The 15,868-nt window shown below is 36.2% G+C and overlaps 1 protein-coding gene across 3 annotated transcripts; it reads right to left on the reverse strand.

Moving 5' to 3' along the window:
- Positions 921-15,497, reverse strand: LOC109837892 (zinc finger CCCH domain-containing protein ZFN-like). 3 transcript variants are annotated; one of them, XR_002246476.1, is made up of 8 exons: positions 15,271-15,496; positions 14,811-14,968; positions 9,775-9,837; positions 5,748-5,867; positions 5,268-5,558; positions 3,180-3,503; positions 1,666-2,357; positions 1,130-1,512 (listed from the first exon to the last, which is right to left on the reverse strand). XR_002246476.1 is itself a non-coding variant. In XM_020406272.1 (7 exons), the coding sequence occupies exons 1-7, from the start codon at positions 15,341-15,343 to the stop codon at positions 1,483-1,485; spliced, it is 1,059 nt and encodes a 352-aa protein (XP_020261861.1). In that variant the 5' UTR covers positions 15,344-15,497; the 3' UTR covers positions 921-1,482. The 3 variants fall into 3 exon arrangements, 2 of the variants coding, with proteins under 2 accessions (XP_020261861.1, XP_020261860.1); XM_020406272.1 differs by lacking the exon at positions 1,666-2,357 and having other exon boundaries at positions 921-1,512; positions 15,271-15,497; XM_020406271.1 differs by having other exon boundaries at positions 1,130-2,357.

Genomic DNA, 15,868 nt, shown 5'->3' on the forward strand with positions numbered 1-15,868 from the left:
CCCGCTTGGGCCCGCCGCAGCACGTGCACACGGCGCATACCTGGAAGTTGTTGAGCTTTCGCCGGAGCTCGGTCTTCATTAGTGGCCTCAGTGACTCAGAATGCTTAGGAGAAAGAGGAGTCGCTTGTGATGCTGTGATGAGCATGAAACAGAGGAGGAAGAGGATTTTAGAAGACATTTTGCCCTCTCTCTCTCTCTCTCTCTCTCTCTCTCTCTCTCTCTCTCTCTCTCTCACTTTGTGATTTTTGCTTTGTGACTGTGCTTCATTCTTTTCTTTTTGTGATTGGGTTATAGGACTTTAAACTTGTTGAAGACAATGTGAACAAAAAGTGATGTTTCTTTATTGTGAGTCCCACTCTCCCATGTCCTCCCCAGCTGTTAATTTGAACATGAGGCAAGTAAAAGTATCTTCTTCAAATGTCCTTTGTGGCATGTGATTTGGGTGAAAATATGAGCAATCTCTGATGAATTGACTTCATTGTAAAAGGCGAACCTTCTGCAAAAGGACTTACCGTCTCTATGGATTCTTCTGCGGTGATCAGACTAGAGCACCATTTGTAAAGTTGATTGGTGGTGTGATCAGAGAAAAATCCTAAATGAAAATGTCCTATGGCTATGCCAGATAAAATTTTCTTCTACTATTGGTGGCTGAAGTTACTATATAGCTTCAAATTGCAGAAGGAAACATTTCACATAGGATGCTTCAACAACTGACAAAGGGCTTCAACAACCTGCAACTTTCTGAAGGCTGCATTCACTGTCAGAGCACTACAAAGTCTCCTATGAGAAATTGGGGATTCTGAGTTCAGATAAATTTACCAACGAAGAACAATAATTGATAGTACATAGTTACTTTTGCTGTGTTTTGCAGTACGCCTGTGTGATTAAAATATAAACAGAGGGAATAGCACACAAATTTCACTTAAAGGCTCTTCTATTTTTACTCTGTTACAACATACAATTCTGCTATCATATCATAACCGCATCCAAATCTGGATTTCAACAATTCTTTTTGCACACTAGAGGGCATGAATCTGAACCACTACTGCTACTGAGGTTCCAGTTTCATGCCCTATGCAGGCTGCAGTTTCTGAGCCGATAATTACAAACCAACACGGATACAATATGGTAACAATCATAACATTGAAGCCAAGTAATTATTGAAAGCCCATAAAGGTGCAAGTAAGTTTCTGAAAACATTGATGAGCGCCATTGCATCACAGATCATCCATTCAGATGCGCTTTATTCATTGAACATAAAAGAGAATGGCACATCGTTTCATGTATTTCTTACAATGCCTTCCAGAATACAATTATGAGTGAAATTTTCAGTTCAGCAACTTTTCTCGCTGTTAGTCTTTATCCAAAGAGACCACGAAAATTCATGAATCTGGCTGAGATAAACAAAGCTTGATGCTGCAGAACTTCGTCATGAAAACCGAGAAGCAATCTGCCAGAGATAACAGGTCCATTTCCCGAGCTTCAAGCTGAAGTTAAGCATGAACATGGTGCCTGTAAAACATATATTAAAAAATTGCCTTTGAATAGTGAGATTCGAAGGTTGATCGCCAGAATTCAAACAGCAATTTTTAACAACCAAGTTGTTTCACAACTGGGGGCAATTCTCCAATATATCTACAACAGATTGAGGGAGGGAGGATTTACCTTAGAATAAGGGGAATACTACAGATATGTACTGGATGAAGAAAAAACTACATCCAACAAACTAGACCAAAAACAGACGGGCAGACTTCAACAAGGAAATAACATGCAAGGACGATGACACGAGGGAGTGAGATACTACCCAGGATACATAAAAAGATCGGAGGTTGTAGCGAACAGATACAAGGCGTAGACTGATCCTTAACAGATTATCCTACTGTACTGAAACATTATGCAGATTTAGACAACAGAAACAAAAACGAGCAGCTCAGGATGAACAGTTTCAACCAGCATGAGAATTGTAAATTCCACCACTTGGAACTTGATTTACAGATGAGATCCATTTTGATCTCAAAAGGTTATGAAAAAGAAGAAACTTGACCAATGCTTTGACTGGCATGTGAACCCTCTGTATTAATATTTTCATCACCAGAAGCCATTTGCCGTGAGTCGGATAGAGAGATTCTTCTGGACACAGGGACAGCTTCAACAGAAGTTTCTGACGACAATGTTAATGCTGGAGGTCCAGCAGAGGATCCCAATAGACGCCGAACCACTGGAATATCAGGTGATGAGGATGTTGAAAGACTGTATGCAAAGATTCCCATAGGAGCTGCCATTGGATGGTCAAATTTGCAGTTTGGCCCAAATTTGCAAATACCATAGCGAGAGTAAAAGACGCATAAGGGTTCCCCCTGTTGAACATTAGAAGGAATGAAGTAATTCAAAGTCGGCTATACAACTTAATAAAAAATTTGTTGAATAGCTCCGGAGATGTTCCTCACTGAAGAAAAAGAATACTTGTTTGTATTCAATTACTAAGTACAGTTTGCTGACTAGATATGATTTCTGACATGATAAAATCATGACAAATATTATTAGGAGGTATATAATCTTAGATTCTAAAAGCAATTGCTTCCCATTTGCTTTGCATTTACAATCAAGAAAATGTAGCAAAAACAGATCATAATAGAAGTAACATACAGAAAGACAGGTCAATTACAGATTGAATGCATTAATGTACCTTCTCAAGTGTATAATGAGAGTACATGCAGATCAATTTGATAGGATAAATCCAGTAGGCAGGCTGGGAAAGGTTCTCTTAGTTGCCGACATAAGCTTCAATGCGAAAATATTAATGGTCTTGTTTTGGATTATATTAGCACATCCAAAATCTGAATTGGATTCTGCTTTATTCTTACGCTGTTTGAGTAATCAAATTAAATCAGGATTATAGTTTTCATCATTCCTATTTCCTACTCAATATGGCACTGCAACAAAAGATTTCATTACAAACTGTGCCATTATTCACATTTACAGCATAACATAATATTTTGGCAAGCAGTGAAAACAGTGAAAATTACCTAAACAATGTGTAAGAGGTCAAATGGTTCAGCTTTTCCTCTCAGTAATAAAAGGCGTTCTAAGGACAATGAGATAGATGCCACAGATGGTACAAGCATGGGCTTAACAGGTATAGTATTCTACAACATAAAGAGGTTGAAAATATAACTTACAGGGCGTAGTGGAAGGCCCAATGGACTCAGAACACAATTGGGAGCAGGAATAAATCTCTCCCGGGGATGATGAAACCTACAGACTGCACCAAACTTGCAGTCTCCAGTCTTCATGTAGAACTGACATTCAGGCTGATCAGGCCTTTCAGGAAATATGTTTTCTGTCTGCACTGCATACTGACCTACTGGCATTGAACCTGAACGGTAAGGAGCAGCTGTTCCTTGTGCTACTGTAGTTGTCTCACTTTGATGAGACATTCCATAGTATTGATTACTACTGGGTGTCTGTTGGCTCTCAGGAGATGATGCTGATCCTAACTGTCCCTGCAGGAAGATATAGGATACAATCATTTGGCCTTGCTAATAAATTAATAAGCAACTTATACTGTCAAGATAATATTTGTCCATTGTTTGGACAAGTCACAAGAGATGAACAATATATAAAGAAACTGCCATAACAAAAAATTCTGGAAATAGAAAATCAAATGTTTATGCAGTTTTACATTATAAAATAAATTATCTTAAAGAAAATCGACGGAAGAAGGAAATAAAATATTCAACAGCACGATACTGTAAAAGGATCAGACTTAATGTCAAATACATAAGTTCAGCTACTAATGAACCAAATTAATATAAGAGAACACTGGCATCATTAAACAATTTTGATTTCTGCTCATGATCAAGTCGTTTAAGCAGGAGGCTTATGCCCATCTTTATCTTGACACATTCAAATTTGTAAAACACTAATTACCTCGAGATATAGTATTATATGCGCCCCGTGACAAAACAGAATTATTTGTAGATCATTTTATTGAAAATAGACTCTTTTATATATGAATAACAAAAAAAATACACAAATATACGTGTTAAAGTATACATATGTATAGATGGCATATGCACAAAATATACCATACTATTCTGTCTGTATTTTGAACAGTTGACATGTCTAGCACTCCTCTCCGTGTCAGAGCACGAAACACAAGTTTGTGCCTACTATTTGTACGTGAAACTCAGTTAATATGTGATAGTTGTTAGAGGATAAAGTATAAACCTTAACCCTCACTTTGGAGTTTTGGTGCAGCAAGAGGAACCTCCGACATGGTCCAAGAACATCATAGGTTCGAAACTTAGTGGCCACATTCAAAGTGGGTTTTAAAAAATAAAAAAATCCCGCTCCATGAGTCTAGCTTTCGATCACGAAAGTGACCTCAACCTACAAGAGGCATGTAGAATATAAAATTATAACTCTTTACCCTCACCACAACTTGAGGTTTACTGGTAGGGACCTTTGACAATGATACTGCCGGAGGTATTATAGAGAAACATGTATTCTAAATAATGAGCATAATCAATCACATTTAAACCCAAGCAATGGAGCTACAATAATATAATTCATAAAAAACATGGTTTCAAATAAAATTTAAAGGCAAACTTAAATGGAGGTTGCTGATATATTGGTCAAATATCCTCTGGGTCCTTAATGTATAGAAGTCATCAGTAGGGATTCCTAACATTATCTCTGTCATCAGTCTAGGTCCTTCTACAAACTTCCGTTAAATCTTGCTGATGTGGCGATGATGTGGCTCTGTCATGTCACTACAACATCAGAAAAAAGTGTAAGTCTACCTATTAATCACTGCCACATCATATAAAAAAAATTAGTGAGAGTCCAAATTTAGCCTGTCATATAAGCAAAAAAGTAGTGAAATGACAAGTTTGTCCTGCCATATCACCGTCACGTCAGCAAGATTTAAGGGAAGTTTGTAAAAAGGTCCTAGGCTGATGACAAAGGTAACATTAAGGATCCCCACTGATGACTTGCAAACATTAAGAACCCAAACGATATTAGGCCATTACATCAGGGGCTTCCACTAAACTTTTGGCAATTTAAAAAATAACCGTATAATACGAGAATAAAGGTTCACAAGAAAACAAAATCTAGACAACATTACAACATGCCAGAACAACAATTTAAGGAAAAAGAATATATCTTGAACTTCATTGTAAACCATGACTAGATACATCTGCTTTTCTATGAACAGGACGATGTAAGAAAATAACATAATATAGAGGGGATGCAGAGCTTACAGAAAATGTATTCCAGCTAGGAACTTGAACCAGTCCTTGAGGAAGTATTAGTTGTGCATAACTTGATGGACCTTGCCAGCGAGGACTTGGAATATAAGAAGCCCTTTGCCAGTTTGCCATTCCCCCAGAATAAGACTGTTGACCAGGCGTTGCAGGTGAATGTACAGAAGTATAAATAGGAGAACCACGGAGTGAAACCATCGCATTTGATGGTTGCGGATGGTGAAATTTACAAGTACTCCCAAACTTACACTGTCCAGTTCTTAAATAATACGTGCATTCCTTTTCGTTCTACAATGCATAAAGACAATAATGAAAACAAAAGCATATATAATTTGACGAAAAATTCTACTAAAGCAATGTATGACATACATATTAGAACTTTTAAAAAGTGCATAAATCAATTAAATTAAGCATCTATTAAAATATAAATGAAAAAAGTTGTATAAGGCTAAGATATTAGCTAGAGGAAGCACAAACCGGACGCAATGGATAGCCTAAAACATTTAACTGAACTCTTCCAGAAATTCCTGCCTTGTCCTTAGGATGGTGAAATTTGCATGTCGCACCAAACTTGCAAGTACCCGTCTTTAGGTAATACTGAAAAAGGGAAAAAGGAAAGAAATTAACCACAATGTACCATACAAAATAACAACAGAAATAAACTGAAATAATCACAAAGACATTAAAAAGCATGAGCCTAAAGATTAATAGAAAAAGTTTTTAGACATAAATTTTAGACAAATAGACTGCATACAAAGATATATATATTGATCTGATCCAAACAGATAACAGCCTCACAAACTCAACTATCATCAGATGGATCAGACCCCAGAACGCCTCTGAGTCCCCTCCTACCCAATGTAAAACACAGAGATCCAATGTTCAAGATAGTAGTCACTCTTATGTAGCTTTCTGTTTTCTCCATACAGAAAGTACCAAGCTAATTCCTTTATGTTCTTTTTTAACATTCAAAATATGAGATTATATTAAGTTCAAATATCGACTTTAAAAAGATTCCAAGCTGTCTTATTTTAGCATATGTAGTTAGACTGTCCCCCTCCCTAAGAAGAGTATGATCTCCATTTTAGCTGAATTATTGGACAAATCATGGACTAAATTCCTGCATGCCATTTTCCTCATAGGAGCATTTCCCTTTCTATTAATATATAGAAACGGCATTTATTACCTAGAAAGACCTTGTGCGGCATCGTTACAGTATCACAGCTTTAACCTATCTTGAAACATTAATTCATTTACTTTGTAAATATTCGAGAGCTATAGCCCATGATTTTTTGCTATTTTTAGTTGTTTCGATCCATTGATAAATAATTTTGCGGAGTTCAAAATTCAAGATTTTGTGAGCTATAACCTATGATGTTTTTTTATTTTTTAGTCATTTGGACCGGTTAGCAAATAATCTTGTGGAAGCCAAAATTCACAATTTCATGAGCCCACTGGCAAATATCTCTATAGAGGGCAAAATACATGATTTTATGAGCTATAATGCACAAATTTTAAGCATTTTTAGTCATTTCAACACGTCGGTAAATAATTCTATTGAGGCAAACATTCGCGATTTCATGAGCTATATAATCAACAATTTTTCACCATTTTAATCCCTTTGACCCGTAGGCAAATAGTTTTATGGAGGCGAAAATTCATAATTTTGTGAGTTATAACCCACAATTTTAGGCAATTTTTAGTCATTTCAAACTATTAGCAATTAATTTCGTGAAGGCAAAAAATAATAATTTCATGAGTTATAACCCATGATTTTTAGCCGTTATTAGTTGTTTCGATGTTCACAAATAATTTTGCGAAGGCTAGCATTTACGATTTAGTGAGCTATAACCCACAATTTTTGGTCATTTCTAATCGTTTCGACCAGTTGGTAAATAATTCCACGGAGGTCAAAATTCATGATTTCGTGTGCTAACCAATAGTTTTTGGCTATTTTTAGTCATTTTGACCGATCAAGAAATAATTTTGCAAGGGAAAAAATTCAAAATTTCGTGAGCTTATAACCCATAATTTTTGGTCTTTTCTAGTTATTTCAACTCGTTTGAAAATAATTTCGTGAGCGCCCACGATTTATAGCGATTTATATTCATTTTGACCCACTAGCAAATAATTTTGCAGATGCTAAAATTCATAATTTTTTGAGCTAGACCTCACAATTTCTGGTCATTTTTAGTTGTTTTGACTAGCTGGTAAAAATTTTTGCAAATGCCAAAATTCATGATTTTTTGAGCTATAACCGACGATTTTTGGCCATTTTTACTTGTTTTGACCTTCTGACAAAAATTTCGCAAAGGCCAAAATTCAAGATTTCCGGAGCTATGATCCATCATTTTAGCCATTTTTAGTTATTTCATTTTAGTCCCTTTGACTCATTGGCAAATAATTTTGTGGAGGCCAACATTCATAATTTTGTAAGCTAACCCACGATTTTTAGGCCATTTTTAGTCATTTCGAACTATTAGCAATTATTTTCGTGAAGACCAAAAATAATGATTTGATGAGTTATAACCCACGATTTTTTAGCCATTATTAGTTGTTTCAACCCATTGACAAATAATTTTACGGAGGCTAACATTTACAATTTCATGAGCTATAACACACGATTTTTTATCATTTTTAGTTGTTTCGACCAGTTAGCAAATAATTTTGTGGAGGTCAAAATTCACGATTTCGTGAGCTATAATCCATAACTTTTTAGTCATTATTAATTGTTTAGACCCTCGGGACATAATTTATTAGACGCCTAAATTCAATATTTTAAAAGCATTTTCCCGCTCTCAAAAGTGGTATGGCAGCTAGAAGTAGGAGGGGCAAGGGAGGGCTATTAATCATATAAATATATATGGCACATCTACTACCTGTCCTATAAAAGATAAAGGGCTCTAGCTGGCCTCTCTTTAGGCATTAAAACACAAGTTTCAGGGGTCTCGGCTATCACCCAAAGAGGACAAAAAGATATTCTATACACAACATGCCCCAAATTGAGGGGAGAAATCTATGAACCAATAATATCAGAAATGTTTAGGAACTCTGAAACCCTTCGACTCGAGCCTAATATAAGTTTCTTGTAAAGCTCGCTGATTTTTTGAGCTATCTTTAGAGGTCACAAAGACTTCATGAAATAAAGTATTCATCAGAAATTGAAGACCAGTGATTCTACAAAGAGTTACTCCCAAGTACCTATTGTAGACTTATATAGATCCAAAGAAACCCTTAGTTAATTGATCTATTGAACTATTGTGTTTTATCAGTTCAATGACATGAGACCATACCAAATATGGTGACTTTCTATTTTGGTTTAAGTTACAAAACAATATCATTTAACCATGATATTTCATTTCCTAGCGAGTAATTTTGCAATTGAACGTAACAAACAAATAACAAGTGATGGCAGTAGAAGCATATGCATAGATGAAATACCAGACACTGAGAAAAATGTCACAGCATATTGAAATTATAGGGTTGGGGGTGGGGTGGGGGGCTAACACAAACCATGTGAAGCAAGTAATCAAGAAGTTGAGTCATCAAGACAACAATGCAGGTATCACAACAATATAAAAGCCTGTTATATGTAAAGGTAAGTTACTGTGTCACTTATTCGAACATCATGTTAATAGGCATGGATAGTTGTCTGAGTGTGCTATTACTGATTGTAAGCGTAAAAAATTGCAGTGCATCTCATCCAGAAACAGTGTTTATATCTTAAATCCCAATTCAAGCATCAGCTGTGGTTCTTAACCTGGTCATCCTTCTGGGCCCTAGTTCTGTTGATTAAAGCTTCGCAAGAAAGCCCTCTGATTCTGACCTTCTGCCTTTTCCAAATTAACCCTCAAATGGAAAAGGCAAGTCTCCAAATAAAAAAGAATAATTAAGAAATAGAAACTTGGTAGAGGGAAGGCATGTGACTTGTGATAGGGAGAGCATACGTACAAGGCATATGCCAAAACAAACATTATGAGAGGAAATTTTCTAGCCTTTATAGGGCGGAGGTCAGAAGGATACACCTCATATTTAAAATTTCAAAATGAACCAGGTAAATGAGTAAACCGGTTGCCTTTCTAAGACAAAAGTTGCATAGCTTGGAGGTGTCACTTTCATGGAGCACATGTCAAACCTTTGTAAGAAAGAAAATTGAATTATATTACCTGATGGTTCAAAGGATGAGAATTCAATATAAACATTGTTGAACAGTAAACTGTTTACCCCAAAGTCAACCACAATAAAAAAGAAGCATACCACAAGCAATGGACTGAAAGTCTCAAATCCCTATTCTGGAGAAGGTTATGTTCGGAAATTACTTAATATATATATATACACGACATTTACAATTTAAGGTATCATACGTCAGATGCTGAGAATGAGTAAACCATCTTCAAACTCATAAGTTACCAACCAAAAAATTTTCTTACAGATTTGCATCAACAAGTTGATACAATATATCCTCCTTTATGTGTGAAGGAAAAAGGATATAGCACATGTATACCTGGCATTCAGGTTGCCCTATTCTTTCAGGATATCCACCCTTCATCCTTGCAGCAGCAACAGCCTGACAATTAACAAGGTTTAGTCAAGATCAATAATTAGACAGAATACTCATATAGCAGTCAATAACACTAGAAACCTGTAAAACCAAAGTATCATGTAAATCTTTAGAGTGTCTATATGTGTGAAGGACATTAAACAAACTGCTGGCAGAGGAATTCCGGCATAGGCTTATCCAGGATATAGAAGTTTTATTTTGAAATGAGACTTTTTCTAGGATGAATGATATGGCAATTAATTCAAAAGGGACATGCAAAAAAGAGGAGAATAATATATTCTCACATTCTTGCAGTTATTCATTAATATTCACTCAAATCTCAATGATGGCCTATACATACCCATGTTGAGTAAAAAATTAGATACCAGAATACATAAATTCCTGTGTTCAGGTGTGTAGAGCCAGTTATATAGTACACACACAAGGGAGTATCAAGTTTTACTTGTTAAAGTGAACTATTATCAATACGATAATCCAGTGGATAAATTGTGAAAAGCAGAAATGGTATAGTCCGTTTTTATTTTTTTAGTCTAACTTGATATAAAGCAGCAGAAGCCTGTGAAAAAAATTATATATATGTTTGCCACTATGTTCCAAATCACATACCGAAAGGATGAATTTAGTTGGTTGATTGGAATATGCTAAAAAAATTAGTAGAATTTCACAATCTATATTTATAGGCTATATCAGATTTGAGTCCAAATCCCATCAAAACCGTCCGCATGCAAGTCGGTTGTTCTCATCCATGCATCGGAACAATAGGGGGTAAAATGGGAATTTTCCATCCCCATTGTATAGATGACAACCGCATTTTTCATGCAGGCGTTTTTGTTAGGATTCATATTAGTCAGATTTGGTCTTATAAGTTAGACAGATTCGAAGGTTCCCGAGGCGTGCTATAAACATTCATTTTGTTCGTGACTTATAGAGACATAACTCCTCAATATGTATATATATATATATATTATATAATATATATATATATATATATATATATATATATAATATTATATTATTATATGAAGAAAAAATGGGGACTATTGGTACCAAGTTGCTTAAGTAACCTTGGTAATGATGTGGCCGTTAATTTTGCCCGTCCTACATCAACCATGTGCGAGAATAGAGCTCAACGCACGGCTTCACCCACTGAAATGTAGATATCGGGAGAAGATTAGGCCAATATCAGCGTACGGAAGTTGCTTGGCAACTTGTACCGAGTTTCTCATTTTTCTATATATATATATTATATAATATATATGTATTATATTATATATATTATATATATATATTATATATTATGATATATATAGAGAGAGAGAGAGAGAGAGAGAGAAATATGGGTATGCTTGGTTACAAGCACAAATTTTGTGGCTTGGTAGCGAGGTGGATATGCCCTCGCCTCATTCAAATGGGGAACCATATTCAAACATGGGTTGAATTGAGTTACATGGGGATATGCAAGCCATTTGAATGAGTGGAGGGGATTATGGGCCAGCCTCACAAACTAGCCCATTTTTTGTGTTTGGTGACCAAGGCATGACTCATTCGGCCTCATATATATATATAGTATATATATATATATATATATATAGTATAGTGCATGTTGCTCTGTGAAGAATGGTTCAACTCCCCTGCTACTTGATGGATAATCAGAGGTGGGAGTTCGATTTTAAAGTTTCAGTATGCAATAATCTGTGGATAATTTCCACATCAGCAAGGATCTGAATGGTTGGTTTTACCTCTCACTTTTATTTTAAAAAAGACCTTAGTGGTTTTACGTATAAACCAATTTGGCTTCTCAGCTAAATCTATCTTTTGAGTCCAATTGACCATAAAATTGCACTGGAGCACAAATTAAATCTACTAACCCAGGAGGTATAAAAAGGTTGGAAGCTCAATATATTCCTGTTATTGGGACATACATACATATACATATATACATATATATACATACATACATATACATAAATATATCCCCATTTATAGCTTAAAAAGATGCAAATATGACTTATGCAAAATCCACACAAGTCGTTGACTACAATCACAATGGGATACCTTTTCCAACTGCAAATGCAATTTTATTTATTAGTTTGCAGTAAACAAACAGCTGCAATTGTCTCAAAATGTCCCAGCTACAGTTGCAGTGAACCAAACAGCCCTATAGAAAGCTATTCTGGTGTACCTAGATAGAGATTAAGCAGGTCATATTGGCTGCCAAGTAAAAGTCAAATAGGAATTCTATTGACTAGCCCTCTGCTTCTAGATACATCGTAAATTTAAAAACCACCAAGATCAAAGGTACCACTCCAAAGACCGGTTCTCAAGAAGCATAAGACAAGTCAAAAGATATTGATCCCGCTGTGTTTTACATCCAACATGGTCATATGAAAAATTAAAGCTACAGCCCATCTTAATATTATAAAGGGCATCGACATAGTGATGCTCAACTTCGATCGAGGATATGCTGATAAAACAGAGCTGAAACATGATTGATGAGGGAACCATTGAAAAAGATACATTCAACAACTAATTTTACATTTCAAGCAAGCAAATTGGATTGATACATTCAAAGTGTAAGTTACTTAGAGCAAGCTGTTAGCTGTCATCTCTAGAGAGAAAAAATTATAAAGGTCTCACCTCAGAATGTCCGAGTAAACAACAAACAAGATGGTCTTGAGCAGTAATGTGTACAATCAAGAAGATGTAATTCAAATTGGGTCGGATGCACTAGTAAAATGATCAAAAGTTCCATGATCATCAACGAGATTCCTACAAATTTTGTATGCATGAGCTTCCAAAATATTCTGTAGGCCACATTTTTTCGAATGTAATTCAATGAACATGTGCAACGCAAGTCCTAAGGGACAGGACAGAAGTATGCACTGCGTCTATGTCCAAACAATGGATTCTACAGCCAAAATATGTCAAGTTCACTATCTGGCTCAGTCTGCATCAAAAGTTTGATAGAGTCATAGGTTATCTGGTTTTAACCAGCGCTCATAAAAAGTTCACGAAGATCATTCAAAGTCTATCAAATTACATATACCAATTTCTATTGACTGTATGTTTTCTTTTTCTTTTTCTTTTTTCTTTTTTCCTTTGGCTTTCTATTCTTCCCTCAAACACAACATTCAAAAATGACCTTCATTTTAACAAAGAAACAACAGGGTCAAAGAAGTGGAGGAAACAAGTTACTGGTGGCCCTCTAAAGATAAGTTAGACTTCAATTTTAATAGTGACAACCTTATCTAAGTGAAATGTGAGCAGTCTGGGATAATTAATTAAGATATGAGGGGGAAAGGAGAAAAGAAAATACAGATCATGTGAAGAGGACACTCTAACAATATTAATCCCACACCAACACTTCGGATATCTCCCAATATGCAGTTGGAAATGTGAAGGCTACTAGTGTATCATAATGTACTTATTTATATTCTCCCTTCTCAAGTAAGTTGAAACTGCATTCTGTTAATCTGGCAGCACTAACACAGATTAATGTTCATGCGAAAGCAAAAAAAAAGGACACATGTCAAAATCAGTAAGTGCTTCGCTGGTGCTTGACTTGACTAGATTGAAAGCGGAAGTGTGAAGATGCAGCACAACCACTTTGGGAGTTTGTTTTGATTAAAGTAAGTCTTAGAAGCAGAGGAGTGACTAATCCCTGAAAGTCCAGAAATCATCATCAAAAAGTGAAAAATGGGCCCAAGAACATGTTATATAAAGAACAGCTAATAAAAAAACACTGTAAAATACCACACTTTCTCCCTTCTTTCACTGCCTATTTCATCTTCCATATGAAAAAAAGAAGGGGAAAAAAAGAGTTTTCACTGATTTGGTGACCAGAATAATGGGGCTTCGCTTGCAAATGAAAAGTTTTTCACACTTTCATCCCATTCCCATCAATCCAAACACTCCCCCTTATTTGAGAGAAAGTTGTAAAAGATCCACAAGCACAATCTGGCAAAGTTCCCAATGTCCCAAAGTACATATGCTATGCACAAAAACAAAGCGGGTAAATGCTAGGAAATAGTGAGAAATCAGGACAGTACTTAAACACCACATGGCCTAACTAACTCCTACAAAGTTTATGCCACTGAAGAAAAGAACCACCAAACCCATGCAATTGCTACTCAGTGGCGGAGCTTGAAAAAATAATTTGGGGGGGCGAAGTTACATAATAAACTCATAAATACTTAATTCATTCAAAATAATCACTAATTCAATGTTATATAAACATCTAAAACTTTGCATGCCGAGTTTTCATCTTCTTAAAATAATCAATCACAGAATCAGTATCAATTTCTTGAACAATCTCTTTCTCGATATACATAACTAAATTATCTGCTAAGAATGTGTCTTCCATCTTGTTGCGGAGCCTTGTTTTTACAATTTTCATGGCAGAAAATGCTCACTCGGTAGTAGCTGTAGACACCGGAAGAGTTAGAACAAGGCGAATTAAGCGGTCAACAAGAAAATATTCACTTTTCTTTTCAGTTTCAGCCAATGCCACACATAACTCGGAAATAATTGAAAGACTTCTCAATTTTGGATCATTGCGGGCGTCGAGGACAAAATGTTCCAGTTGAAACTTCAAAATGAGCTTATCTTGACCATCAAAATCAGCAGGATAATATTTGTCAACAAGCCGATCGCCCCCCCAAATATATATAATACATCAAAAAAATTTTGAAACGAAGGGGGGGCGATCGCCCCCCCAAAGAACAACTAAGCTCCGCCACTGTTGCTACTAATAATGAATTTCAGACGAGTTTAGGTTTCAACACAAGTGAATTTAAGAGGGTTGGTTGGGACTACAGAAAGTGTTCCAACCAAACCCAACAACCAACATGGATAATTTATCAGCGTGCAGTTGCATTGCAGATACAATCAGAATCCAACTACACAGGACCAACCAAGGACAATTATACACACCTAATACAATATGACACAAGTAGCAATCGAGTGAGAAATCAAGTTACCAGCTTTCTGTTGGGTGGATGATTAAACCGGCATGTCATCCCAAATCGACACATCCCGGTCCTCATATAGTAAGCACAGTCGGGCTCTCCCGGACGCTCGGGATACTCTCCGGTCTCCAGAGTTTCGTTCCCTCTCAACCTCATCTGCCAAAGTGTCTCTGCAGTATTACCACGGGACTTCTCATTAGATTAGAAAGAACCTTATAAACTACCAATTGGCATTGGTGTATCCAGCAGAATTTGGGAATAATTGCAAGCAAAATGAAAAATTGTAATGAAATTGGTCTTTCAAGCAAAATTCAAGTGACAAGAGGCTGAGAGCTCGCGATTTCATCTAAAGATGAGGAATTACCTTCGCTTAAACCGGAAATTTCAATTTTTTTTTAAAAAAATCAAATCTTCTACATCAATTCACGATCTTGTCAAAAGGAGCAGAGAAGTGAAGAAGTGAAACCCTAACCTTGGTCAATGGCGGTGGGCGAGAGGGAGGAGGAGGCCTCCGTCACGGCCGACGCCCTAGAACCGTACTCCATCGACACCACAGCATCAAGGGGGACGCGATTGCCGACGGGAAAATATCAAAATCGACGAGAATCGACGATGAGAGAGAGATGAGAGGAGAGAGAAAGAGGTGGAGGTTCTCTTTTTGTTTGGTCTCTGTTTTCTCTCTCTCTCTTTCTTTTTTTTCTCTCTTCAGAAACGAGGGGGGAGGAATAAAAGCGAGCCATTCGCTCGCTCNTCCGACAGCCAGTCGTTTCTTTTTTTTTTTTTCGCCCTTCCTTCCTCAACCGGGGTCCAGACTGCAATTATTATTGTTTTTCTTTATTAAAATAGCTGCTCAGTAATTAAAAAAAAAGATTGTACGATTTTACATAGGAAATGTAAGTTTTTACATATTCGTTTGACTGTGACAATAAATTTATGAAACACGTGAAGCATTTAAAATTTAGATGATCGGCCATCGCATGTCATGCGTCTTTTATTTCGTTTTCCCCCCCTCAAACCATTGTCTAAATAATTATTTTTAAAATATTATCTATCAAATTTGAGTGGCTTGT

Source organism: Asparagus officinalis, chromosome 4, assembly GCF_001876935.1.
Source record: "Asparagus officinalis chromosome 4, Aspof.V1, whole genome shotgun sequence".
Lineage (NCBI taxonomy): Eukaryota > Viridiplantae > Streptophyta > Magnoliopsida > Asparagales > Asparagaceae > Asparagus > Asparagus officinalis.

Excerpts from the sequence above, each read along its gene's own strand:
- LOC109837892 (XM_020406271.1), bottom strand. The coding sequence starts at position 15,343 with ATGGAGTACGGTTCTAGGGCGTCGGCCGTGACGGAGGCCTCCTCCTCC. Across the intron at positions 5,868-9,774 it reads TAGGGCAACCTGAATGCCAG|TATTACCTAAAGACGGGTAC; the intron begins GTATACATGTGC and ends TCCCTTTTTCAG. Across the intron at positions 3,504-5,267 it reads CTAGCTGGAATACATTTTCT|GGACAGTTAGGATCAGCATC; the intron begins GTAAGCTCTGCA and ends ATCTTCCTGCAG.